General features: G+C 41.6%; 1 protein-coding gene across 7 annotated transcripts in view; it reads right to left on the bottom strand.

Moving 5' to 3' along the window:
• The window catches only part of CALD1 (caldesmon 1), a 187,032-nt gene that overhangs the window by 68,331 nt on the left and 92,247 nt on the right, over positions 1-26,454 (bottom strand). The window contains exon 1 of one of the 7 annotated variants that reach the window (XM_042925279.1): positions 6,051-6,280. The exons of the other annotated variants lie outside the window; for them this stretch is intronic. Coding sequence (XP_042781213.1) covers positions 6,051-6,103 — 53 coding nt within the window. The 5' untranslated portion in view covers positions 6,104-6,280. Of the gene's footprint in view, positions 1-6,050; positions 6,281-26,454 lie in introns of those variants that run through there. 7 annotated transcript variants of the gene reach the window in all.

Here is a 26,454-nt window from a genome sequence, read left to right as displayed (position 1 = left end):
TAACGCACATCATTATACCGGATGGCCTTGCAAGTTACACAGAGCAAGCCTGACCATCTCCATTTTATGGCCGTGTGGCAGCAAGCTGACGTGGCTTCTTTGAGATCATGGTGCTGATCACTGAAGGAGCTAGACCAGAACCCAGACCCTCTGATTCCCATCTGAAAAAGCCTTTCCTTGAGCCTCCAGGCTGACTCCTGCAGCGGCTGGCTGGTGTAGTCACTAGGCTAGCCGAGCTTCCCAAGCTGCTCTGAAGGCAGCCAGTTGAATCAAGATCATGTGATATGTTTGGTGGGTTTCGAGCTTCAGTTTGGGACTCAATTTGCAGCTTCTGAAATCTACTTAGTGGGTCATGACCAGCATTTTTAAATGAAATTAAAAAGTAGAGGGGCACCTGGGTGGCGCAGTCGGTTAAGCGTCCGACTTCAGCCAGGTCACGATCTCGCGGTCCGTGGGTTCGAGCCCCGCGTCAGGCTCTGGGCTGATGGCTCGGAGCCTGGAGCCTGTTTCCGATTCTGTGTCTCCCTCTCTCTCTGCCCCTCCCCCGTTCATGGTCTGTCTCTCTCTGTCCCAAAAAAATAAATAAAAAACGTTGAAAAAAAAAAAAAAATTTAAAAAAAGTAGAGAAACTATTAGAGGGCAGAAATCTAAATCAACTATCTTGAAAAGGACTCTCGCACTGTTGGTGGGAATGCAAACTGGTGTAGCCACTCTGGAAAACAGTGTGGAGGTTCCTCAAAAAATTAAAAATAGATCTACCCTATGACCCAGCAATAGCACTGCTAGGAATTTACCCAAGGGATACAGGAGTGCTGATGCACAGGGACACTTGTACCCCAATGTTTATAGCAGCACTTTCAACAATAGCCAAATTATGGAAAGAGCCTCAATGTCCATTGACTGATGAATGGATAAAGAAATTGTGGTTTATATACACAATGGAATACTACTTGGCAATGAGAAAGAATGAAATATGGCCTTTTGTAGCAACGTGGATGGAACTGGAGAGTGTTATGCTAAGTGAAATAAGTCCTACAGAGAAAGACAGATACCATATGTTTTCACTCTTATATGGATCCTGAGAAACTTAACAGAAGACCATGGGGGAGGGGAAGGGGAAAAAAAAGTTAGAGAGGGAGGGAGTCAAACCATAAGAGACTCTTAAAAACTGAGAATAAACTGAGGGTTGATGGGGGGTGGGAGGGAGGGGAAAGTGGGTGATGGTCATTGAGGAGGGCAGCTGTTGGGATGAGCACTGGGTGTTATATGGAAACCAATTTGACAATAAATTTCATATTTAAAAAAAAAGAGAGAAAAGGTATTTGCACTCCCATTGTTCACTGAAGCATTATTCACAATAGCCAAGGGATGGAAACAACCTAGGTGTCTGTTGATGGTTGAACAAATAAAGAAAAGTGTGAGATAGATAGATAGATAGATAGATGAATGAATATTATTTGGCCTTAAAAAGGAAGGAAATCCTGCCCTTTGCAACAACATGGATGAACCTGGAAGGCATTATGCTAAGTGAAATAAACCAGACAGGGGAAAACAAATATGGTATGGAATCACTTATATGTAGAATTAAAAAGAAAAAAGGTCAAAATAAAATGGTGGTTGCCAGGGGTTGGGGGCTGGAGAAAACAGGGAGAGGCTGGTAAAAGGGTACAAACTTTCAGTTAGAAGATGAATGAGGTCTGAGGATCTAATGCATAACATGGTGACTGTAGTGAATAATACTGTATTATGTAACTGAAATTTGCTGAGGGAGTAGAACTTGAGTGTCCTCATGAAAGAAAGAAAGAAAGAAAGAAAGAAAGAAAGAAAGAAAGAAAGAAAAAGGTAAATATGGGAGGTGATGTACATATTAATTCACTTGATGGTGGGGGGGGATCTTTCACAATGTATATGTATATGTATATGTATATGTATATCAAATCATCACACTGTACACTTTAAATACATTACAATTGTATTTGTCAATTATACCTCAATAAAGCTGAAAAAAAAGAGAAGTCTGTAGTACAACTTTAAAAAAAGAGAAACATTAGGGGCGCCTGGGTGGCTCAGTTGGTTAAGTGTCCGACTTAGGCTCAGGTCATGATCTCACAGTTCCCGAGTTTGAGCTCAGAGCCTGGAGCCTGCTTCGGATTCTGTGTCTCCCTCTCTCTCTGCCCCTCCCCTGCTCACACTCTGTCTCTCTCTCTCTCAAAAATAAACATTAGAAAAATAAAATAAAAGAAAAGAGAAATATCCAAGGGTACTGTACATAGTAAGAGTGGGCACTGTTTTGTAAAACACTTGTTTCAAATACATTTATGTGTGGGTATAAATGTATGATACTGAGTCACAAACTTAAGTGTATTATACTTATTTTAAGGGTAACTTAAAAGAAACTTGTATTTCTTTCAGACCATCAGAGGAAAAAAGGAACGAGGGAAAACATGAATGCAGCTAAGCTGACCAGGCGGCTGGACTGCTCTGCTGGCAGCCAGAGCCCCGAATGGACCTGGGAATGTGGGTGTTGTGAGGGGCAGGGGGGCTGGAAAAAAGATCCCTGCTGTCCCGAAGTGGGCGGGAGGTTAAAAGACGAGATCATCTTGAAGCCAGAACCTGTGTTTGGTCCTTTTTTACGTTCTTAGTGCTTAGTCCGGCAGCACTAACTGGCATAGGAAACCCTGAATGAATATTTGTTGAATGAATGCATGGAAATGAGTAAGGTTTACAGATTTTTAAAGGCTCCTCTTAAAAATTCAATTAGGCTTGGAAATGAATCCAAGCAGTCTACATTTATGAAAAGCTTGTTTCCAAAACCTTAATTTGCAAATTGGTTTTTGGAACTTCAAACATCATTATACATGGCAGTTGGGATCCCAGGCCAGCCCACAACCACCTTTTTAAGCCTGAGATGTATCTGAAGCTAATACTGAGAAGCAAAGCTGCGTTTCCATGGGAAAAACGCATCCACATCATTCCAGTTAGGAATGCCAGGAAGCAAATTAGCCTCCAGATGGCAGAGAAGCACCTCCCCTGACCCCATTCCTCTTGCTGCAGCTGGACTGGCCTCTGCGAAGCCATTTCTGATGGGCTGGGAGGGAGGCGAGAGGCAGCACAGTGTGAGAGCTCATTTCCTATATAATGCCCTATGTTTCTTTGATTCCACCGTTTTAAACTTTGGGTACCCTTCCACATTTGTTACAGAATGTGGCACAAGAACAAAACTTTCTCATCGTCAGGATACATAAAAGCATACTTCTTTATGAGAAACATGACTCTTAATGGACTAAAAGCATGAATATTTACAAGAAACATGAAATTTTGACTACAGGAAGAGACTTCATGAGTGAGGGCTTCGGGGAGATGAGAAAAGTAGTGGTGAAAATACCAGATTGCAAGTGACAGAATCTCTCAATAATCTTACCAGAAACAAATTACACAGCACCTTGAAATCTAAAGACCTGAAAGGCCATTCACGCCTGGCCTGGAGATCACATGGCTGTGTGTAGGGTCTGGCATTCAGGAATTTTAATGTGTCCCATAGAAAAAAATTCTGCCAACCTTGCTTTGTAGGCGATGAAACTCAGATAAATTATCTGATGCAAATGCGGAGGAATTTAGAAATCATTTTGTTGGGCATCTGTTTGGACACTTAACCTAATACTTCTTCCAAAGCAAAAAGTGCTGAAATTTCGTATGTTCAAATGACTCCAATGAAAAGTGTGAACGTGGATGAACTGAGTTTGGTTTATCTAATAATAAGAAATTCAAAGAACTTTTTTTTTTTTTTTTTTTTTTTTTTGGCATCAGCACCAAGCTGGAAACTGAAGATTCAAAGATTCAAAATAGTTCTGGCCTGCATGTGAATTGCCATCTCTTGGAGACAGCACAGGCATGCCCACTACTAACTTGAAAGTACGAGGCTAATAACATAGGGCTGGACACAATTTATTAGTGCAGAGAGAGACAGGAACTGAGGAAGGTTCGCGGAGGAAGGTGAAATTTGACTGGGGCCTTGAAGGACAGGAGGGAAGCCAGAAGCAGACGTGGTAGGCCGCCCCCTTCTCCACCCCACCCCAGCCTACCCACTCCAAAACATCTCTGGAATCCCAGGTTTCCACGGAATAGTTCAGGAGCCACTGATCTGGTTTAATGCCTTTATTCCAGATGAGGTGACCGAGGTACATGCGGGTGTTCCTGTGTAGGGGACAGAGTGAGCCAAGGCATGGAGGTGGCCTGCACATGATGAATTTGGGGAATAGCACGTGATCCAATTCAGCTGCAGCAGGGACAGGTCGGAATGGAAAGGAATACTGAAGGCAGATTATAGAGAATTTTGAATGCCACATTAAGGAGAGTGGGTCCCCTTCTCAAAGGTGGTGGGGGGAGGGACAGGATGAGAAAGGGGAGAGAGACTGAGGCCAGGACCAGATAGGAGGCAATTATAATTGTCCAGGTGAGAGGCAATAACTGTTGAAGTTCAGGAAATGATAGAGTGAGTGAAGGGTGAGAGAGACATGGAGAAGTAAATTGATAGAACCACAGGCATGATGGAGCAGGAAAACTCGGACAACTCAGAACTGAGAGTTGAGAGAGAGAGACACAGGACACTGGTGTGTGTGCATGCACACAGATTGGGCTTTTTTCCAGCATTCCAGGCCCTGTTGACCAGCTGTGTAACACTGGGCAGACCCTTCACTATTATGTGCCTCAGTGTCCTCCTCTGAAATAACGGCATTAAAAAAGACCAGTGGCTTCTGAACTGTTCCATGGAGATCCAGAATTCCAAGGAAGTTTTGGTGGAGTGGGCAGAGTGGCGTGGGGTGGAGAAGAGATAGGGAGTGGAGTGGAGGTAAGCAATGGGGTGTGATTTGGGAGTGCAGTAGGGGAGGGGTCTAGGTCCTAAACTACCTATTCAACCAGAACATCTCTTGTACTTAACAGAATTCCTTGTAGCGTTAAATTTGCTTAAAACAAAAACAAAAACAAAACAAAAACCTAAAACAACTCGTTTGATAACCACTGGCCTGTGGAGATAACCTCTAAAACCCCTTTGAGCTCTCACACTTGAGAGATCGCACTTATCGAAAGGGGTGATCCAAGATATCTGCTAATGTACTGGAGGTAGGTCTCATTTTCGGGACCCCATTGAGTTCCTCTGTTTATTTGATTAACTGTTGCACAAACGCTGGAACAACTGGAACAACAATTGTCATGCCGAATCGGTGCCAAAACTCTCAAAAATGGGAAAGATTTACTGAAAGGCCATTTGGTATTCTTCCTCTTGTGTGGTACCTTTTCCCAAGACCCAATAAGTTTTCCAAACCTCATAAACACCAGCGTGAAAAGAGCTCTTGCCTGCAGTACAAAGGCACTGGCTTCGTTACTGACTGTTGTCTGGCTTTGGGTAAGTTGAGTTACCCCTCTGGGTTTCGTCTCCTTGTCTATAGAATGAGAACATCGCAGCAAACAATCCTAGAGGCCCCTTCTAGCTTTAACATTCCACAGTTTCATGATTCTAAACCTTGGAGCCTGTTATCTGAACAATTCCCTGATCAATTGCATGTGCTCTCAATCTTGTTCGGTCACAGTCAGATGGTCAGTATATTAAGGGCTTTGGGCTGTTGACTTTAAGGATTGGGCAATGTGTGCTTTAGCCAAGATCTCTGATTCCTGCAAATGGATCATTCTGAGCAAAGGGCTCAGGTCTAAATTAACAGCAGATCTTCAGAAACACAATACTTTGTGGATCAGTATTTGCAGTAGAGAAACCCTGTGCCTAGGTATAACCCTTAGAAATGGTCTACAAACCACCATAGAAATGGAAACGAGGAAAACCAATCGAACAACCACAAAGTTTAGACCAGAAAGTTTCATACAGGTCTGAAATTTACACACTGCCTGCCTCCCTTTGCCTCCTGATTTCTCCTCTCCCCTCCCTCTCCCACAATTAAATTTTTTTCTTTTCTCTTCTCTCTTTTATAACAACAATTCCTTTGTAAAAAGAAAGAAAAAAGAAAAATTTAAAGCGAAGAGGCAAAGTGAGCACTCACTGGGAGAGCGCGGCCAGGCTGCGTCTTCCCTGCAATCCGGATCCCCCGAGCATGTCTGTAGCTGGAAGGGGTGGCGGGTTGCTGGAGGTGCTGAGACTCTCCTGGCAGTCAGGGCGTGGGCCGGGCCCCCGGAGGTGCCATGTTTTCTGTGGCTGAAATGCAGTGTGCAGGATGCTCCGGTGTTCTCCCTTTGTGTTAACACTTTGGTCTGTCCCTGTGACGAAAGTCTGGGCTTGTCCTCAGCCAAATCTACTCCTCCCCACCCTTTCCCTCCGCATGGGATCATCAGAGAGCTGATTGTTATTTTTTACTGTAATCTCTCTAATAGAGGCCCATCCTGTTTAGACTGTAAAGGGTGAAGATTGCTTCGAGATTTCCAGACTGTTATTAGTGGGTACTAGGGGCCAGGATTCTCAGTAGCTTCCATGAAGACTTTATATGATTAATTACAATTATTCCAAGGTAGAGAACTAGTCAAAGGAAAAGACAGTGATCCATGTGCTCAGCCTTTGGGAAAACAGTTGATCATGGGATCACTTGCGTGCCGATTCTCACTCTGAAGAGATCAACAGAAATCAGCCCACCAAAAAGTTCACATGGGTGCAGTTCTCAGGCCCTCATTCTGAGCTCTGTTCTCAATTAGCATTGGTGTAGGTGCTTTCCAAAGCAAACAGTTCCCACTGAGAAATCAAATCTGAGAAACTCCTCTTAGCCCTTTTATCCAGGGAAAGATGGATGCATGATATAAAAATGCAAACCAAAGGCAAAGGGAAGAGAGGCGGCTCTATCAGTGATCTGCTGGGTTATACGGGGTGTTTGGCGCTCACGCCCCTCGGGAAAATGAGGGCAACAGCCTGCCTAGGAACATGTTGCAACAGTCTGCCTGGTCTGCACCCATCACACTCTGGTGTGGTGATCTCATCAGCCAAACCAGGCAAGGGAGCCTGGTCAGCAACAGCTTGGGAAGCAACCAAATTCCAGTCCCTGAGGAGGGGGTGGTTGTTGATTCTATCTGGAGACGACATTCCCTCTGGGCCTGAGTTATGAATACGTTTCTTCATCTCTAACAGGCAAAGATCAGATTGGTGCTGCGGAACGCGGATGCATAGGACTTTCTGTCAAATGAGTAGAACAACTCAGTTCTCACAACAGAAGGTTGAGATGAGTCTTTTGGTAAATAGCAGGAGAAGCCATCAACTCCACACACTGAGAGCCCCCTTCACAGAACGAAAACATCTTTTGAGAGCTACAGCTTTGTGTCACAAACAAGGGCGCAGAAGCACAGAGCGTTTGAACAGTTCGCCAATGTCAGGGAGCAGAGCCACATCATTGACCTTTGTACTCAACTTAGAGAAGTTTCATTCAGATAGGTTAAATGCTCTTGTCATTTCAAGCAACTAGAAAATTTTGGTTGTTTTCCTGCTTAAATACTATGCTGTCATCAAAGTCAGAGTTTATAGAGTAAATGCAGTTTAATGAATTTCAAAGTTAACTATCTCCATATATCATGACATATACACATTTAAACATCTCTCTGATTATGTATATTGTCACTCAACATATGCTGACTATATAAAATTCATGAGACACTCATAAAAATAGAGCTATGTCTGCCTCAACAGAATTCTCACTGACCTGGCTTGAGTTTATGGCTCCAGAGCTGAGATAGAAACATGTATCGGGGCATTTTGCTATGCTCCTGTCTACCAAATTTTGCACATTGATTTTTTTTCCCTTCACCAAGCTCAGTGTTCTGCTGTGGCGGGCAGAATGATACTCCTCCCAAAAATATCCATGTCCTAATCTCTATAATTTATGAATATGTGCAATATGCAAAAGGAACTTTGTGGCTTAATTAAGTTACAGGCATTGATATAGGGAGATGATCCTGGATTCTCCAGATGTGTGTTCAATCTAATTGTATGGGTCTTTAAAGTTGGAGAGCCCTCTCTGGCTGTGGTCAGAGAGAGAGGTGACTACAGTGGAATGGCCAGAGAGATGTGACATTGCTGGCACTGAGGATGGGAGGAAGGGGGCCAAGAGGCCAAGATTGAGGGCAGCCTCTAGAAGCCAGCAAGGCAAGGAAATGGGTTCTCCCCTAGAGCCTTCAGAAGGATGATGCCCTGCCCGCACCTCGATTTTGGCCCCTTGAACGTGTGTTGGGACTTGGAAGCTTTAGCATGGTACATAATCAGCGTGTGCTATTTGAAGTCACTGAGCTTGTCGTTATTTGTTACAGCAGTGATAGATAATTAATAAATGCATTTGCTTATGGGCCTCATTTGACCTTGGGAATTCATTTCAGCTCCTGATTTCCCCTTCCTCCCAATACACTCCAATCTTAAGGTGGCAAGCATAGTTTGGCTGTATTTGGAACGAGCTCATAAAATGGAGTAGCTTGGAAAAAATTCTGTTATTTTTCCAGATCAGTCTTATCTCTTTCTCTTTATCTCTTTCATCACACACACACACACACACACACACACACACACGCAGGCGCGCGCACGCGCACCTTACCTTCCATGGGGGAGAGCAAGAATTTGGTAATCTTCCACTAACACGCTGACATTCATGTACTAAAAGTATGCTAGTGGTGAGCTGTATAAAGGATATCCACCAAGCTCTTTTCCTAGCCCTAAAGATAATAGGTAAATCATTCACACTCTTTGTTGGCACCTTGTTACTAATGAAATGTATTTGGGGAGTAGCTGTCTGTCTTTAGCCTGTGATAGTACAACTAGCAGGTGTCCCAACTTGTGCTACTTAAGTAGTGCACCGACACGGCAATAGTGAAGACAGAAGGGAGTTTTGGACCTGGGTCAGATACCGGTGGGAAATAGGAAGAGCACAAGGGCCAACGAAAGGGAGTCTGGATGCATTTGACAGGCAGGGAGAGAAGTGAATCGTGAGCTGAGGGCAAGGCTGGAGTAGACAACAATTTCCCAGTAGCCCTCTGGGGGTCTGGCTAGCTGGGGCTGCAGAGGCAAGATGAGAGGAATTAGGAAGAACACACCAAAGGCTAATGTGCTCTCACTGTGTAGCACAGACATGGGTACTGAGAGCCCTGCTTCCAGAACTGGTCTCTGAGAACTGGATTAATGATCATTCACCGGCACCACAAAGGATGGAGGCAGTCATGCATATGTCAGCAAGACAGTGGGTGTCACACAGGTGACATTTCAGGACTATTTTACTAAGGAAAATGGAAGTCTGGGCTAGTCTCAAATTACTCATAGCATCCTCCTTTTCTGGATACTTTATTTAATTTTTTATCAAAGGTTTGAGGGAGGTCAGTGCAATAGAAAGGAATAGCTCCTACCACAGGGTGGTCCTTTATTAATAAAATATGATTTAAAAAAATAACTTAACTTCATGGAGGTAGGAGACTGGACCACATGATCTGTTCCAGACTTTACAGTCTGCAATGGTTGTTTGAGAACAGCTTCTACCTTGGAACAATTCCCTAGGGAAAAGTGAGGTATGTGGGAAGTGCCTGTGTCCTGCCCTAATGCACTTTAGACACACACACACAGACACACACACAGACACACACACAGACACACACACACACACAGCCACTTATTTCCTACAGAAACTCAAACCCCAAAGAAATCTACTCCCTTGAGAGACAACAGTTCAATAATTTAAAAGGGATTTTTAAAAAGCCTCTTGAAAAATACTCTCTTATAAAGAAATTCCTAGACTCCATACTCTTAGAATGAGGCAAAATATCTTGCCTAGATGGCTGCTTATCAAGGGGTTGATAGGAATGGGGTTCCTGGGTTGTGCAGTCGATTAAGCATCCAACTCTTGATTTCGGCTCAGGTCATGATCTCATGGGTTCATGAGTTCAAGGCCTGTGTTGGGCTCTGTGCTGACAGCTGACAGGCTGCTTGAGATTCTCTCTCTCTGCCCCTTTCCCTCTCTCTCACTGTCTCAAAAAAGAAAAATGGGGTGGGGTATGTTGGATAGGAATGGAAGTGAAGGGGTTAACTACATATCAGCAGGCAGATCCTATTTCCTTCTTTCCATGGGCCCCTTGTATTCTTCCCTCCATGGCTGATGGCATCTCACTACCCTCATGGCATCGAACATGTTCACTTGAACGATATTGCTTTGCATTGTCCTGTGATCTTGCATTTTAATGGGTCCTCCTAAGAAAACTTCCCATGAAATACTCCTCCTTTTATCCATGTCCCATCACAGAAATTACAGACTCCTCTTCTCTCTTTATTCTTCTTTCTACCTTCCAGTAATGCCTTTTCCTTGATTCTCCTGCCTCACTGCATCTTTGCTAATGTCTTCCTAGTTCCTGCTGTGTTTTCCTCTAGGGATCCATGGTGGGCTGGGTGGGGGTGGAGGAATGAATGGACTGTTCTGGAAAGTCATCCTTTACCCTCACCCTACCCTTCCCGTGCAACTCACTGTCCTTAACTAGTATCCTTGTGGCCTTTGCTGACACAATTCTCTGAACTATTCTTGGTGTGATCTGTCTGTAGGCTTGTACAGTATCGTGTGTGTTACATTCTCTTATCTCTCACAATGGCAGCCATGTAGTTTTGTCCCAACATGTTCCTGCCTCGCCCCTTCTCACTTAACACTATTTCAATTTTTACTACAAGCCAGTCACCCAGGGAAATGCTGTGGGGGATCCAAAGATGAGGAGGTCAGACTCAGAGGGAGGTAAGGTATGTATACAAACACTGTGATACAAGATAGAAAGTGAACGGCACTCTGAAGGCAGTGGGGCTAAAGTACTATGCTTCAAAGATGGCATCCTGTGATCAAGGCCCCAGTATTTAATCACACTTATGCTCAATTTATTCTGTTACTGAACTGTACTTCCTGTTGCCAAAATAGAAACCTACTTATCTCTATCAGGGCCACAGGTACTAAATCATGCTTTAGCCTCATCTTTTCTAGGCTACGTGCCAGTGCCTATTTTCCATTCTTTTAATATCAGCCTGAAACATAACAACTCTTCAAGCGGGAAACCAAAATTGGACATAATAAAGGCTTGACCAAGTCTGAATGTGCCTGGATGAAGGCCCAGTGCTGCCTGCCACGTTCCTGTTAACACGTCTTGAACATCGTTTTCACATTGATAATAGCATCTCTTACAGAGATCATTCATTCATTTCTGTGCTAAATCCAGGATTGTTTTTCTTCCTCTCCAGATCTGTTGCTTTGTCAGTCTATATCCAGCATTTATTGTAAAGCTAGTTTTGTTGTTATTATTTGACCTTAACAGGGGCGCCTGGGTGGCTCAGTCGGTTGAGCGTCCGACTTCAGCTCAGGTCACGATCTCGCGGTTCGTGAGTTCGAGCCCCGCGTCAGGCTCTGGGCTGATGGCTCAGAGCCTGGAGCCTGCTTCCGATTCTGTGTTTCCCTCTCCCTCTGCCCCTCCCCCGTTCATGCTCTGTCTCTCTCTGTCTCAAAAAGAATAAATAAATGTTAAAAAAAAAATTTATTTGACCTTAACATAGAAAGCTTCATACTGTTTTCAGAGGCCCATTTTTCAACTCTTTCAGGACATTCTGTATTGTATTTTTCTTGTTGAAGGTCTTAGTAAATGAGGAACACATAACCTGATTTCAAGAAGGGAGAAAAAGATCTTTCAAAGAGCACCTCCCTGAATTTCAGTACCTGGGAAGTCTATCTATTTGAGGCAACATGAAGTTCAAGGTTCTAGACTGCACTAACAGTGGGTTTCTAGATTTCCTTCTCCCCTTGCTAGGCTGTGAGCTCCTTGAGGAGAAGTACTGTGCCCAACCATCTTTTTGACTCTCCCCTTGTTCCAGTTATCACAGTGCTTGGCAGACAGCAGGGCTTCTGTAATATGTGCCGCATAAATGAATTCGTGCACGTGGCTTCATAATGAGCAAAGAACTACTTTGACCAAGTGGATTTATTTTTTTCTGTAGTTGAGTCAAGATGGAAGGATAAGTGATGTGAATGGTGGCCTGGCCTTAAGTTTCATGGTGCCCACCGTTGGAATTGAGATGCATCTGGGTATGGCTGAGTGGTAAAGCAGGTCTGGGTGGGGGAGAATCGCAGGGAGGTCTGGGGAGTTGTTTGCTATCACATGCCTGAACCCAACCCTGTTGCCCCAGGTCTGTGCCCCGAGGAAAGGTGGACTGCAGGGAAGCTGCAACTGTTTCCACAAGGTGTTTGCTGAGTCTGGGCCAAGCTTTGGTGCCTGAGTGACAAAGGGTAACAGAGCAGAGGATAGGGTCAGCACCCCTACTTCTGTCCAGAGCACAGCATGGTTCTAGAATTCTGGAGGACTGAAAGGAATACAAGGCCACTTTGGTACCTTGAAGTTTGGAGCATAAGGACACCAGACGGTGCCTTTGACACAGAGGCCCAGGGTCTCAGGGCGGGCCCCAGGGCAGTGACAGTGGAGGGTTCTGCAAATGCCTTCATGCAGAGTGGGGGCCAGGGCCTCACTGAAATAGGGGCCTGCCAGCAAGGAGTCATGGGAGGTTGCACAGGGTGGATGAGTATACCATTCGTGAGCTTATGTGAGACAGATGTCCAGAAACAATCAGAGAGGATCTTTTTTTTTTTTAATTGGTGGTGGAGTGGTCATCCTGCACAAGCAGGTAGCATTAAGAATTATATCATTAGTGGGGTGCCTGGGTGGCTCAGTCGATTAAGCATCTGACTCTTGATTTTGGCTCAGGTCATGATCTCACAATCCATGGGTTCGAGCCCCACATGGGGCTCTGCACTGATGGCACAGAGCCGGCTTGGGATTCTCTCTCTCCCTCTCTGCCCCTCTCCTGCTCATGCTCTCTCTCTCTCTCTCTCAAAATAAGTAAAAACTTCAAAAAACTTTTAAAAAATTTTATCATTAGTAATGTGATCCTATTGACACCCATAGGCAGATTATGATTGAAGATACATGGGTAACAGCTATAAGCGCTCTGTACCTTTTTAAAATTGTGTTTTATTCTGAAATCTTTTCAACAAACTGAAAGGAATAAGGAAAATTCTATGTACTCACCATCCCCCTTAGAAATAAAATCTTCAAAGTAACTTAGCACCCCTGAGTGCTTTTTGAGAATAGCATTCTGTCCCTTTCCACCTAGAAGCAGCTACTTTCTGGAATCTGTGTCTAAACCACGACTCAGTTAAAAGGAGGGCATGATACTACAACTCAGTTAAAAGGAGGGCATTCTCTCCCTTCCCAAGGCCAGTCCTTGAGTCCCGGCATTCCATTGCTGACTCTCTCCCTTAAGCATATCCTGACCCCTGGTTGTATCCCCACTGGCAACTTAACATACATCTCCAATCAGTGCAATGCACCCTAACATTTATCATAAAGGGAACTTTTGTTCCGTGAAAAGATGATTAGCATTTGCCACTATTTGCCTGATATTTCCTGAAGTTTTCTGCTTTTACCCAACAAGGCTCTTCCTTCTCTTTTGCCTAGAATGTCTTTTAAAATTCCCTCTGCTTCCCTGAATTCTAGTGATTCTTTAAGAACCAGTGTCTAGCCTCACCTCTATAAAGTCTTCCTGCACGTGACTTTCTTTCTTTGTACTTTGCCATCTCAGGAGGAAAGAGGAGACTATTTGAGCCTACTCTTGTTTGCGTGCCTTTGAGAGAATTATGTTGTCATGTATGAGTCAGCCGCTCTGGCTAACTTGTTGTGAGGCTCCCTATTTCTGTTTAAACTCTTTCGCAACAATTATTTAGGTCTGCTCTCTAAGCTCTTTTTTTTTTTTTTTAAAGTCTGGGTTTTTTAACCAGCTAGACTATTCTTTTTTCCTGGAGAGAAAAGTTTCTATCTTAAGGGGATCATGCCTCCAACTCCCCCTCTGCCCTCCAGCTTGAAACACATCTTTATTTTATTTTTTTTCCAATATATGAAATTTACTGTCAAATTGGTTTCCATACAACACCCAGTGCTCATCCCAAAAGGTGCCCTCCTCAATACCCATCACCCACCCTCCCCTCCCTCCCACCTCCCATCAACCCTCAGTTTGTTCTCAGTTTTTAAGAGTCTCTTATGTTTTGGCTCTCTCCCACTCTAACCTTTTTTTTTTTTTTCCTTCCCCTCCCCCATGGGTTTCTGTTAAGTTGAAACACATCTTTAAAAACAATGAAATAGTGCTTGGAAATACGGTTCTAACAACAATTGCTTGACTGAATGGTTGCTGGTACACGTCTATAAAACCCTGGTTCTGGTCTCAGTGAAAATAGTTACATATACCCCTATAATTCTAGGAAAGAAGTATGTACAGGAAGGATATGATTTCTACCCAAAGGAAATTGAATCTAGGCCATAGTGATATGCTTTAGAATGTAGAATTTGTTGTCCATAGATACAACTGAACTGGAAGGAAATTAAGAAACTATCATGAGGACTCTAAGGATTCTAGTTTAAGAGAAAAGGTCAAATCTTCAAAGGAAGCATGTTAGTTCATAAGCCACATAATTCTGTGTGTATCACTCTTGTTCAAAGTATCCAAATATTTCCACAACCATAAATTTATTTGCTGGTGTCCACTTTCTGCATCTGGATATTAAATTTACACGTGGCTTTTACAGCTGGAATCAAATCCAGATTTTTTGCGGGGGCGGGGGGTGGTGGTTTAGGCCTGGAGTAAAGCATGTACTTGTTCTTACTGCTAGAGAAATAGTTCATCATGTGTTTTGGATACTTTGGGTATAGTGTTTACTATGTACATTATATGAAGGACACTTTGTTAGGTACTGTCCTATTTTGTAATTAACAGATCACACGAACCAGTACATGATTATGATACCGATCTATAGATAGAAATAGATGGATGTACACACAGAGGCTTATTTATTCACTGTTCACCAAATAATCTTTTGGGGGCAGGGATCTTTTCTCACCAAATAAATTATAATCTTTTTGTGGGCAGGGATATTTCATAATACCTTGCTGGCACCTGATACAGCCTCAAACATACAGCAGATACTCAACAAGTGCTTGCTTTTCTCTCTCTGGGTTAGAGAGGGACAACAATGGAATAGAGATGCTACATCAATAAGTCCTGTGGGCTGGTCCTCCTAGAGGCTTCTCCAGAGTGGTCTTTTTTTTTGAGATATTCAGTGCAGTACAGGATCTAGAAGCTTTGCTGCACCAGCAACTGGGTTTTGGGAGTTCTTCAAGTTGACAGGTCTCAGGAAGACTGAGGGCTTCCAGACTCACAAGACACTCACATGGACATCAGAATGCTAATTAATGCCAGTTAATTAAGAGAACGGATGACCTCCCTCTTCAGTGCCTGGAGAGCTCTCAAATTCCCACCATTCCCCAAGCCATGATGTCAGCAAGCCTCCCAGTCACCAGAGACTGCTTCATGGGTAACGAAGTCAGAGCAAAGGGAGGTGAAATCGTCATGAGGAGTACTTTACCCAAGCCAAGGGAGGACCTGAGAAACACCTCCCTCAGTGGAGGGAATGCTTTTCATGTCACAAGACTGAATGAACCCTGAGATTCAAAGTCCTCATTTGGATACATAGATGAGTTGGAGTGAATATTCGTGTCCCTGAAAAATTCGTTTGTTGAAATCCTAACCCCCAGTGTGATGGTATTAGGAGGTGGGGCTCTGGGGAGGCAATTGAAGGTCATGGAGGTGAAGTCTTCATGAGTGGGATTAGTGCCTTTATAAGAAGAGACACAAGAGAGATTGCTTTTTCTATCTCTCTCTTCAATAAGTGAGGATACAACAAGAAAATGGCCAACTGCAAATTAGGAAGCGGGCCCTCACTAGATACTGGATCTGCCAGCACCTTGGTATTTGGACTTCCCAGCCTCCAGAACTGCAAGAAATGAATGTTTGTTGGTTTAAGCCATCCGGTCTATGGTGTTCTGTTAGAGCAGCCCCGAATGACCAAGACAATAGATTACAGTTGCTACACTTGCTTGCACCTGGGAGACCTAACGTAATTAAACACTTACGCGTGTTGAATTCATTGAATTTATTATAAATGTTCTTTTGTAGAATTTTTGGATGCCTTTATGGTGGCAGCTTGACACAGGAGATTAGAAATAGACTAAGTGCAAGCTTTTCAGCTTTAACATGTTACTTTGCTTTGAAGTTATTGAAAAAATGAAATCAAGCTATCATTAGGATCAAGGCAGGAAAAGCAAATAGAGCTCTTTTTTTTAAATTCATTAATTTATAGACTAGAAGCAGGCAAGTGTTTCAGTGAAAACCTTTAATTAAAAAAAAATCATATCCATTTTTCTCATTTAAAAGCCAAGATCTGTCTGGAAAGCTTTTTAATCTTAAGACCTCATGAAGACAACAAAGAAAATAGATAATACTGTTATACAAAAAACAGTGGATGTTTTAAATTTGAGATCCAATGATCTGGAATATGCATCCAGCTTTTTAAAAATGTTTCATTTATTTATTTTGAGAGGGAGTGTGTGTACACTCATCTTCATGAGTGGAGGAGGGACAGAGAGAGAGGGAGAGAGAGGATCCCAAGCAGGCTCCGTGCTGTCAGTGCAGAGCCCGATGCAGGACTCGATCTCACAAACCTGTGAAATCATGACCTGAGCTGAGATCAAGGGACACTTAACTGACTGAGACACTCAGGCGCCCCTGCATCCAGCTTTCTAAAACACATTGGAGGGTAGAGTGCTGATGTAATCTGAGATTCTCTGACGTATTTTAGAATTCAGTGTCTTTTTAGGATAACTTTAAACCAACTTGCCTTCTGACTCTTTCTCAGTGGATGTAAGAATTAGAAATTAAATTAAAAATTAAAAGATACACAGGGTCCGTGGGTGGCTCAGTCGGTTAAGCATCCGACTTTGGCTCAGGTCATGATCTCATGGTTCATGAGTTGGAGCCCCCTGTCAGGCTCTATGCTAACAGCTCAGAGCCTGGAGCCTGCTTTGGATTCTGTGTCTCCCTCTCTCTCTGCCCCTCCCCAGCTCACACTCTGTCTCTGTCTCTCTCTCAAATATAAATAAACATTAAAAAAATTAAAAGTTACAATTTTGAGGCTATTCTACAGTACTTCCAGTATTTCTGGTATTCCAGTTCATTGATTTTATTAATTACAAATTTTATGTGAATGAATTAACCAAAGGGCTTACTTTTATAATCAAGAAACTTGATGCCTACTGTAGAATGTGTTGTATCATAGTCAATGTTTACTGAATTAATCTGAATCTTAATCTAGAGTTTTTACTAATGGTTATTTATAAGTCCTCCTCCTCCTCCTTCTAAAATCATACTTTTTAAGGTGTATGTATTTATAAAAACATAAAAAAGGCCCCACTTCACTGAAAATAAAACTAACCCCACATATCTTGGTTAAATGGATTCTAATATATGTCTTCTTTTTTTCTTGGTTCATCACTACCTCCCAATACTAGAAAACAATCCACTATTTAGAGTCTAAACCTGAGACTCACTTTGTATGTTAAACACTCTTTATTTCAAAAGGAGTGTTGACAAATGCTAGCCTGAGGTTGGCTCTACCCCTCACCTACTTCTGCCTATTCTCCTGGATTAACTGAAGAAGTTCACTCCTCTGGACAACAGACTTGGCCTTTCATAAGAGAAACTTTTGATCATATAGTTTGTTCACTGCTGCACTCTTTAGGGTTTGGTATAAACCCGGTAATTTGACAATTACCAGGTCTTACAATGCAAATGTTAGTTGCAAGCATTATTAGGAGTTTGAGCATTAAACACGCCAACTAAAGGGACTTGATTCTTAGCATATTGTCATTTGGCTCCATGATACAACTTAAGCATAATGATAAAAATTATAGGAGGTAGAAGTATAAGCATCCTTAATAACTAGAGAAATACATGAGGTTGGTTTTTTTTTTTTTTTTGTATCTCTAGGGAAAAAGATAGGAAGTCAAAAGTCCAGGGGCTCAAGGTAGTGAGGGAGGCCCAAGGAAGATATGGTGGTGTCAGTATTTGGAGAACACCATGAAGGTCACTAACATTTCCGCCTCCCCATAAATATCTTAGCGAACTGAGCAAAATCTACCTTGGTACATACATATGAATTGAAGTAGCTGTTTATTCATTATTCATTTATTCAACATTGTGTACTGGTCTTTGGGGAAATAAAAGTAGGTAAGGTGTAGTTTTTAATCTAGAGTTGCTCTTAATTTGGTGGGTTAAACAGACACATGAACAAATAAAATAAAATAGTAACATAAAATGGTAATAATTAATACAAATAGTAATATAAAATAGCATATAATATGGTAATAATACACTAATTAATATGAATAATAATATAATAATTCACATACATTGAAAGAGCCATGGGAAACTCAAGGTGGGAGGTCACTTTGACAGGGGGCCTCTTGGAAGATGTTTTCCAGAGGATGAGAGTTGAGCTGGGCCTTCTAGCTGCGAAAGAGTTCACCAGTTACGAGAGGTTGGGGAGAGGATACTGGTGTGGAAGATGACAGAATCCCGCTGAGTCTGAAGATCTTTGCTAACTTACATGCAAAACCACACAAGTAAGTGACTGACAGCACGGTTTTATTTTGATTGGGATAAAGCCATCATTTTAAATCTTTGGAATTGTCTCCTTAATTCACATACTCAGGGAAAGGAAGATAAAATGGCTTTGCTTTTTTTTTTTTTTTTTTTTCTAAACTGCAGTTGAGGCCATAAGCCGTCTCCAAGGGGGAACGGCTCTAGGGAAAGTGACAGGTAACCTTTTACAGCATTTTCTCTGTGCCTGATTTTTGGAAGCCTAGAACGCCTGAGGGCCTGTCAGATCACGTAAGATAGCTGCGTACAGAGTATGAAAATTCCTTTGGAACCCAGTGTGTGACCAGCATGAAACTTGCAACCCCACATAAAGTAAAACAGAAGTGAATTGACTTAATTAATCATGCAGGCACCTCTACATAATAAACATGTCATGTGAATCACCCTTTCTTTGCATGTGGTATCTGATAATATCTCATTTAATTTTCTCAGCCACCCTGAGGAGTGTTAGTTCTATTTGACAGATGAGGAGGTCCAGATCTGCTCAACTTTTATCCAGTGTGTCCTCTTTTATCCTGGATCTAAAAGGTATTTTTGTAGTCAGAGGCAGTTATATGGGCTGGGCACAGCAAAATGCAGAAGGAAAAGCACCAGAATTGTAATAAATGACATAGTTTCCAGATTTGACCTAGCCACGGACTGTGGGCTCCTGGAAATGTTAGCAAGTCTGGGTTCAATGATTTGGATTTTCAAACTCTTTTCAGAGAATGTAGGAGAGAGAGTCTTAATTTCTGACCATATAACCCAATGGGATACCAGAATATGTCTCTTAGCAGTACTTCTGCACTCAGGCAGAGTTCTCATGGAAAACCAGCTCCTTTCTGCAGGGGACACTCCCCCCCCCCCCACCCCGCCACCGCCCCCCGAGCCTTGGTTCAGCTCTATCACAGCTCTGACAAATGCCACAATGAGACAGAACTTATAATCATGTTCCTGTGATGTGACGCACTTAGAGATGAAAGCATTAGGAATTTCCATCCTGCCTCAGTCCCGAGTTTTACAAAATTTCATTCTGTTCAGTTTGTAACCCACGGAACTTCTGTAGCAATGATACTCCCTGGGTAGCCAGGATATACTCTGAGGATGCTGGCTCAGAAAACAGACAGATTTTTGGCTTTCATGGTTGGGTAGGAAGAGTTATAGGCTCTTAAAAGGGGAGTAGCAGGAAGGAAGGGCATCAGATATCAACTCTTGCTATATACGAAGGCTCCTCAATGGTAGTTTCTCATCTTGTTCATCAAGGGAGAAGAAATGGTGGGTGAAGATTAGGTCCCTCAAATGGGCCCCACTGAAAAATCAAGATTTACACAACAGTTGATTAGAGAAACAGAAGGACTGTTCAAGGAAGGAGTGGGCAGAGGTCTACATCTACTAGAGTTGCCAACAGTGCCTTGGGGAAGATGCAGTGTAATCGTACCTGCTGAGGCTTCATGTCTTTGAACCAGCACAATAACCCATCATCTCTTCCTGCTCGCTCGTCTATTCACTTCCTGCCCATTTATTTTCCCTGCTAGTCTCTTGAGTTCCCCAGAAAGACCTGCCAACAGTGCAAGGTTTTCCGTGGGAATAAAAAATGGGTGACTGCTGTTATTCTGAGTAGGTAGAGTCCAGGGACCAGCTCCAGAAAGAAAGGACCCTTTCATTATCTAGTTGCTGGTGCCGGTGCAGAGAGTTATCAAGCTTTCATTTGCAGAGCCCCTCGTTATGCAAAATTCCCACCGGACAATAAGACCCAGGTTAGCCTTAGGCAAATAAAAAGCACATATTGAGTAATCTTCTGGCAACTTATCAGCTGGATTCCTAAATGGTACAGGAAAATGGAAGCTAGTGAAGATGTGATATGGGATAGTCCATGTCACCCACAATGGAAAATATGAACATTGGAAGAATTTCCTATTCTAAACAATGTGCAGTTTAAAATATACTCTCTGGAGACTCTCCTGAATGTACAGGCTTATGGCTGCTATTTATAGTGGTTGATGTGTACTTTACCAAGATTTTTATTCCAGCAAAGGAACTGTATGCGATGTAGGGAGTTATTAAAATGGAAAATAAACTCTCACATTTTAACTTGGTCAATTGGTACTAGTCTCAAATGCAATGTCAGATCTCACCAATCTAGACTAACTGCAAGAGAGGCCAATACAAATTATGGGATATTTTTTTTTAATTTTTTTTAACGTTTATTTATTTTTGAGACAGAGAGAGAGAGACAGAGCATGAATGGGGGAGGGTCAGAGAAAGGGAGACACAGAATCCGAAACAGGCTCCAGGCTCCGAGCTGTCAGCACAGAGCCCGACGCGGGGCTCAAACCCACGGACCATGAGATCATGACCCGAGCCAAAGTCAGAAGCCCAACCGACTGAGCCACCCAGGCGCCCCAAATTATGGGATATTTTAAAAGAAATTTAGTTTTGAAAGTATGTTCAAAACTGGCCACTTCTGCCAGGCTAAGAAAACATCAGAAACTTGTTTAACAATTGTAAACATAAAGGTGATTTATAATTAGCAAATTAAGCTTTTAAAAGTAAGTGAATGTTTCCAAAGTTCTTAAAAAATTACATTCTTACAAAACTGCTGATGAACACTGCTTACTAGGTAGCACACTAGTGAAAAGAACTGATTCTATTTACAAAACATGCTCATTATTCCTCTTTAACGTCATTCATGATGAATGAGAATCCACTTACACAGCCACTACGACATCATTCCAACATGCTCATGTTTCCATTGCAGTGGTACTTTCTTATAATATTGCTAAGGACTTTGGGGATAATAAAGTTCAAGAACTTCCCTTGAAGACTTCAAAGCAATAGATTTCCCTTGACTAAGAATCAGGAATAGTCTGTAAGGATTCCTGTCTATCACTCCACCTGGCCAAATGAAGGCTACAAATGCAGATCTCTTACATCTGGCTGGTCAGTGAGAAAAACCAATGGGCAGAATCTATAGATTCAACATACATATTTGATGGCCTTTGTTACATTTTTATTTGATTTTGATGCAAATTCTTTGTTTGTAGAGAATTCTTGGTTTGTAATTCTCCTCCAAGGTTCCCAGCCTTAGACAGCAGAAGGACTCCTTCGGACCTGTGTGTTTAGAAAGGCACTCTCAGGCAATAATGGACTCTCATTAACATTTTCAACAGAGTTTGGAGAGAATCTTTAGAATTACCTGGATCACAGGTCTGGAAAAACTATCACCTAATTCATGTTATCTTATTTAGAATTTTATTTAAAAATAAATGAATTATTCAGGATACTAGTTACTTCTGTTGGAGAGGCGAGGGGGTAGGATTGGAGAGGTCAGTTTAAAATTTCAATGGTATTGGAAATTTTCTAGATCTTAAAGCTCAATGATAACTTTATGATATATGCATTACAATGATTTACAACTTCTGTATGCCTTAATAGTATCATTTTGCATGTATCAGCTATTTCATAATAAAAATCATGAATTTAGAATAAAATGATTAAAAATTATTTTGTGAAAAATGAGTACCCAATTTCTTTATATTATTGGTACAGTATTTATATATACGGTTGAGAGGCTTTTGATTACTGTGTTAGTGGTACAGAAACCATAATTATGTAATATGAAAAAAAGAAATGATAATTCCACAAGGCAAAAGAAAACCATGTAAAATATATGATTAATTGAATATTAGATATATAATTATTGAGATAAAGACCAGTAGGGAAAATGACTCTTAGAAATAAGAAGGCAGATTTTCTTTTCAGCATGGAGACATCATATCCATACTTCTCCCATCACTGTCAAGGCAGGCTGCTAAAACAGATTTGAAATAGTCGAGATTAGACCAAACTGTCTGAAGACATGGGAGCTGTGCATATATTCAGTGATTCTTGGGGACCTGACCCGGAAAGGGCTTTCCTGATAGCTTCTTCCTTACCATGTCTTCTAGCCAGCCCAAAATACAGTAACAACAAGTATCATTTACTGAGCACTAGTCAAATATTCATTTCATTTCTTTCTTCCATTCCCCTTTCCACCTTCCTTCCTTCCTTCCTTTCATTTCCTTTCCTTCCTTTCCTTTCCTTTCTCCTTTCCTTCCTTCTTTCCTTTCTACCTACCTACCTACCTACCTACATATCATCTATCTATCTGTCATCTATCCATCTAGTGCTTTCTAATCTACATGAAACCTTATGAGCTTTTATGATGGCCATTTTCCTGATGAGAAAATGGGCTTAGAGAGGCTAAGGGTTATCCTTGGTAACCCTGCTGGAATTCAAACCCAAGTCTGAAGGATCCTGCACTCTGAAAGGCATTATATCTGTGTCCCCCTCCAGTGTGTCCTATCCTCTCAACAAATAGTAGTGATAAAGATGAAACACAAAATCTTTAAGGAATCAAATCAGTTCTTTCACATACTTAGTGAGAAAAATCCTTTGATGAGTTTGCACTGCTAAATGAAACCAGTAAGGATAAAGAAATCCTACATAATAACTCAGTATCATAATTAAGCTTTGTTTAAAGAAATGCTCCCAAGATAACATATGCCAAATAAAAGACTGAAAATTGATGGCAGGTAGGGTTCTATTTGCAAAATCACCAGTTTTTTTTTTTCCTTCTTGACTTGGCAAAATTGGATTCCCAGTTCCTAACAATTAGTCATTTTCATTCTGCCTATCCACTTATCTTTCTTTGCTTTTCCTTTTACTTCCCATGAAGTAATCTGAAATAATCTCCTTTAGAAATACTATCAATAAATTGTTTTCAAATTAAAAAAAAACACACTCTACGTGCAATACATTCTAGTATATATATTTCCCCAGAAGTAATCTCAATTGTCCTAATCAATAGCTGGGACATTTGTTACTGACAGCTCCATTTATTCAGGGAGATGAATAAATACACAGTGCAAGAAGGCTCTACCTCAGCTTAGCTGGGTGATCCTGAGGAGGTCAGCATCCCAAGACTTAAGTTTCTTCATATGTAAAATGAAGCTTTTAAAATTCATTAGATGAGGGATTCTTGGCCCAAGTTTCATGGGCTCCCCAGAGGTCTGTGGATGGAGGTCCATGACGCCACTGAAAATAGTGCCAAGTTTTGAGGGTGCATATGTGCATTTTTCTTGGAGGAGGGTCTATAGCTTTCATCAGAGACTCAAAGTAGTGTGTGGTCCAAAAGTGAAAAAGTAACATTCCACTGAAGAAGATTATCTATTAGGTCAGTGACAGCCGTAAGCTTTTATGAGTGATGATGTGACTAAGTCCCTGTCCTAATGGTGAATATAGTCTTATTGAGAAAAATCCAAAGAAAAGTCAAGAGCAGTTATGCCAACATCCTTTTTTGGCTTGCGGGGGAAAACTTGATCTTCTCTGTTTCTATTTTTCTGTGAAATGGGAATAACACAGGAGAGTTTTAGAAGGCAAACAAAACAATGACTGTGTCTACACATGTAAGCAATTTACCTGAATAAGCATAAAGAACAGTCCAATTAGGCCCAATAGCCTTATTCAGTCTGTTTCTTTGAATGATTTTTCCCCATCTTAGGGAGTTATTTTGGCATTGTGGAGATGATGGAATTTTAGCCAAGACAACCAGTTGAAACATGAAAAATTCCATTGATCAATCTGTTGCAATAGAAAGGTTTTGAGATTTGGGACAGGCAGAACTGGACTGCACTCCCTAGCTATGTGAAGTTGGATATGTTACTTAACCTTTCAGTCCTATAGATTCCTCAGCTATAAAACAGGGGTAACAATATCCAGGTCTGCTATAGACTGAATGTTTGCTGCCCTCCTCTGCACTCAGATGTTGCAACCTAACACCCATTGTGATGGAATTTGGAGTTGGGGATTTGCAGAGGTGATTAGGTCATGAGGATGGCACCCTGATGAACGGGATAAGTGCCCTTTATAAAAGAGACTCCAGAGAACACAGCTGCCCCTCCCACCATGTTAGGACACAGCAAGAAGGCAGTTGTCAATGAACCAGGAAGCAGAACCTCACAGGTATGGATTCTGATGGCACCTTGACCTTGGACTTCCCAGCCTCTAGAAATGCTCCTGTTGTTTAAAAGCCACCCAATCTATGGTATTCTGGTATAGCAGCCTGAACAGACTAAATAAGGACACAGCGTTGTTTTGATAATTAAATTACATAAGGTCTATGAAGTATACCACCTAATCTGGCCCTTGGTTGATGCTAAACAAATGATGGTTCCTTCTTTCTAACACTAGATGAGAGATTTGGCTGGTACTCTTTCCCACTTGAGAACTATTTTTGCTGAACTGAACCCTTCAGGTAAAATTCTGAGTTATGTTTTACATATGTCATGTCTTAAATAAAAGACATCATTGATGATTTGGAAAATTAACCACGTGGCTACAGTAGGTGATTTTTAAAGTTTTTATTTTATTTATTTATTTTTGAGAGAGAGAGAGAGGGAGAGAACATGTGAGCAAGGGAGGGGCAGAGAGAGAGAGAGAAGGAGAGAGAGAGAGAGAGAGAGAGAATCCCAAGCAGATTTTGCACTGTCAGTGAAGAGCCTGACACGGGGCTTGAACTCATGAACTAAAATCAAGAGTTGGACACTTAACCAACTAAGCCACCCAGGTGCTCCTAGATTTTCAATTTCTATTGAATGACTGTCATGTTGGGTAAATCCTAGACTCTTGATGCTCCACGGGCCACCTTAAAGTGGGATACATTTAGCAGCAGAAGAACTGTTCGGTTAGTGGAAACTGGTCCCAGGATGCCTTTTATAATTCACCTTTTATAATTTAATCACTTACAACTTAATAGAGGAATAAATCATGTCTATTTAGAATGAGAGAACAAGAGAGGGACGATATGAATATGCATATATATTTTGATTCTTCATGTTGCTGGACACAAATTAAGTAAGGAAAGATCTCTTAGGTGAAAAATATCTATCTTATTTTGTCCAGGTTCTACATTCAAGATGGGCTGATCTCAAACAATATCAAGTTAAATACAAAAACCTTACACAAGTAGTTTAAAATCTCTTCCAAACAAATTACTTGAAAAAAGCCTTTTAACTTAAAGGAGAAATGTAGATACAGGTCCTAACACTTGTTTTGCTCCTTGGAGTGATAGATTTTCTGAGAGAACTGAGATTTTCTGAGTGATACTTTTGAGCAAATTTAGCTACTCTAATAATTTAGACATTTTGAAAGGAATATTTTACTTAACTTCCTAATGAGGAAAAATTTTCCGATTACAGAATAACAAAAAATTACATTTGAAAGATTTGATTTAAAATTTCAAGGCCACAATGCCACGCGTTGTAAATGAAAGTGTCTTTGTGTATGTATGTTGTACAACCATTGATTGGCCACACTATTAACTCCCATAGAAATGTTCTAGTGACAGAGTTCTGGGAGGGAGCTACTTAGACTCGGTGGATTTCTAAAAATTGTTTGTTTTTCTACTGTAGTGAAAATATTTACTTTCAAATGTCTAATCATCAGTATATTTCAGAGGCTCATAAAAATGTATGAACGATGACAACAGCAGGAGTGTTTTCATTCCTTTTATTTATGTCTCTGAGCCTCTGAATCTGATAACGCCACTCCACAATAAGGGCTTTTCTTCTGATCTGAAAGAGAAGCTCACGTCGGATGTGGAAAGCATGAGCCAGGAATGTAATGAGTTCATGTCTTGAAAAGTGGGGGAGCAGCTTGTTGTGAGAAAGAGCCCAGCACTGGGAAGCGTGTCTGACTGAAGATCTCATGGAGAGAACAGCACTGTAGGTTTCTTAGCAGATACACCCAAGCTCAAAATCCTTTTGGCCACATGTAAAAGAAGAGCTCAACCTGAATCAGTGTTGATTCTTCTGGCTGAGACAGCACAGTCTTCCCTCAGACTTTGTTACCAATCACAT

This window comes from Panthera leo, chromosome A2 (assembly GCF_018350215.1).
Source record: "Panthera leo isolate Ple1 chromosome A2, P.leo_Ple1_pat1.1, whole genome shotgun sequence".
Taxonomy (NCBI): Eukaryota; Metazoa; Chordata; class Mammalia; order Carnivora; family Felidae; genus Panthera; species Panthera leo.
Note: the sequence above shows the minus strand (reverse complement) of the source record. Positions and strands in the feature narration are given on the sequence as shown.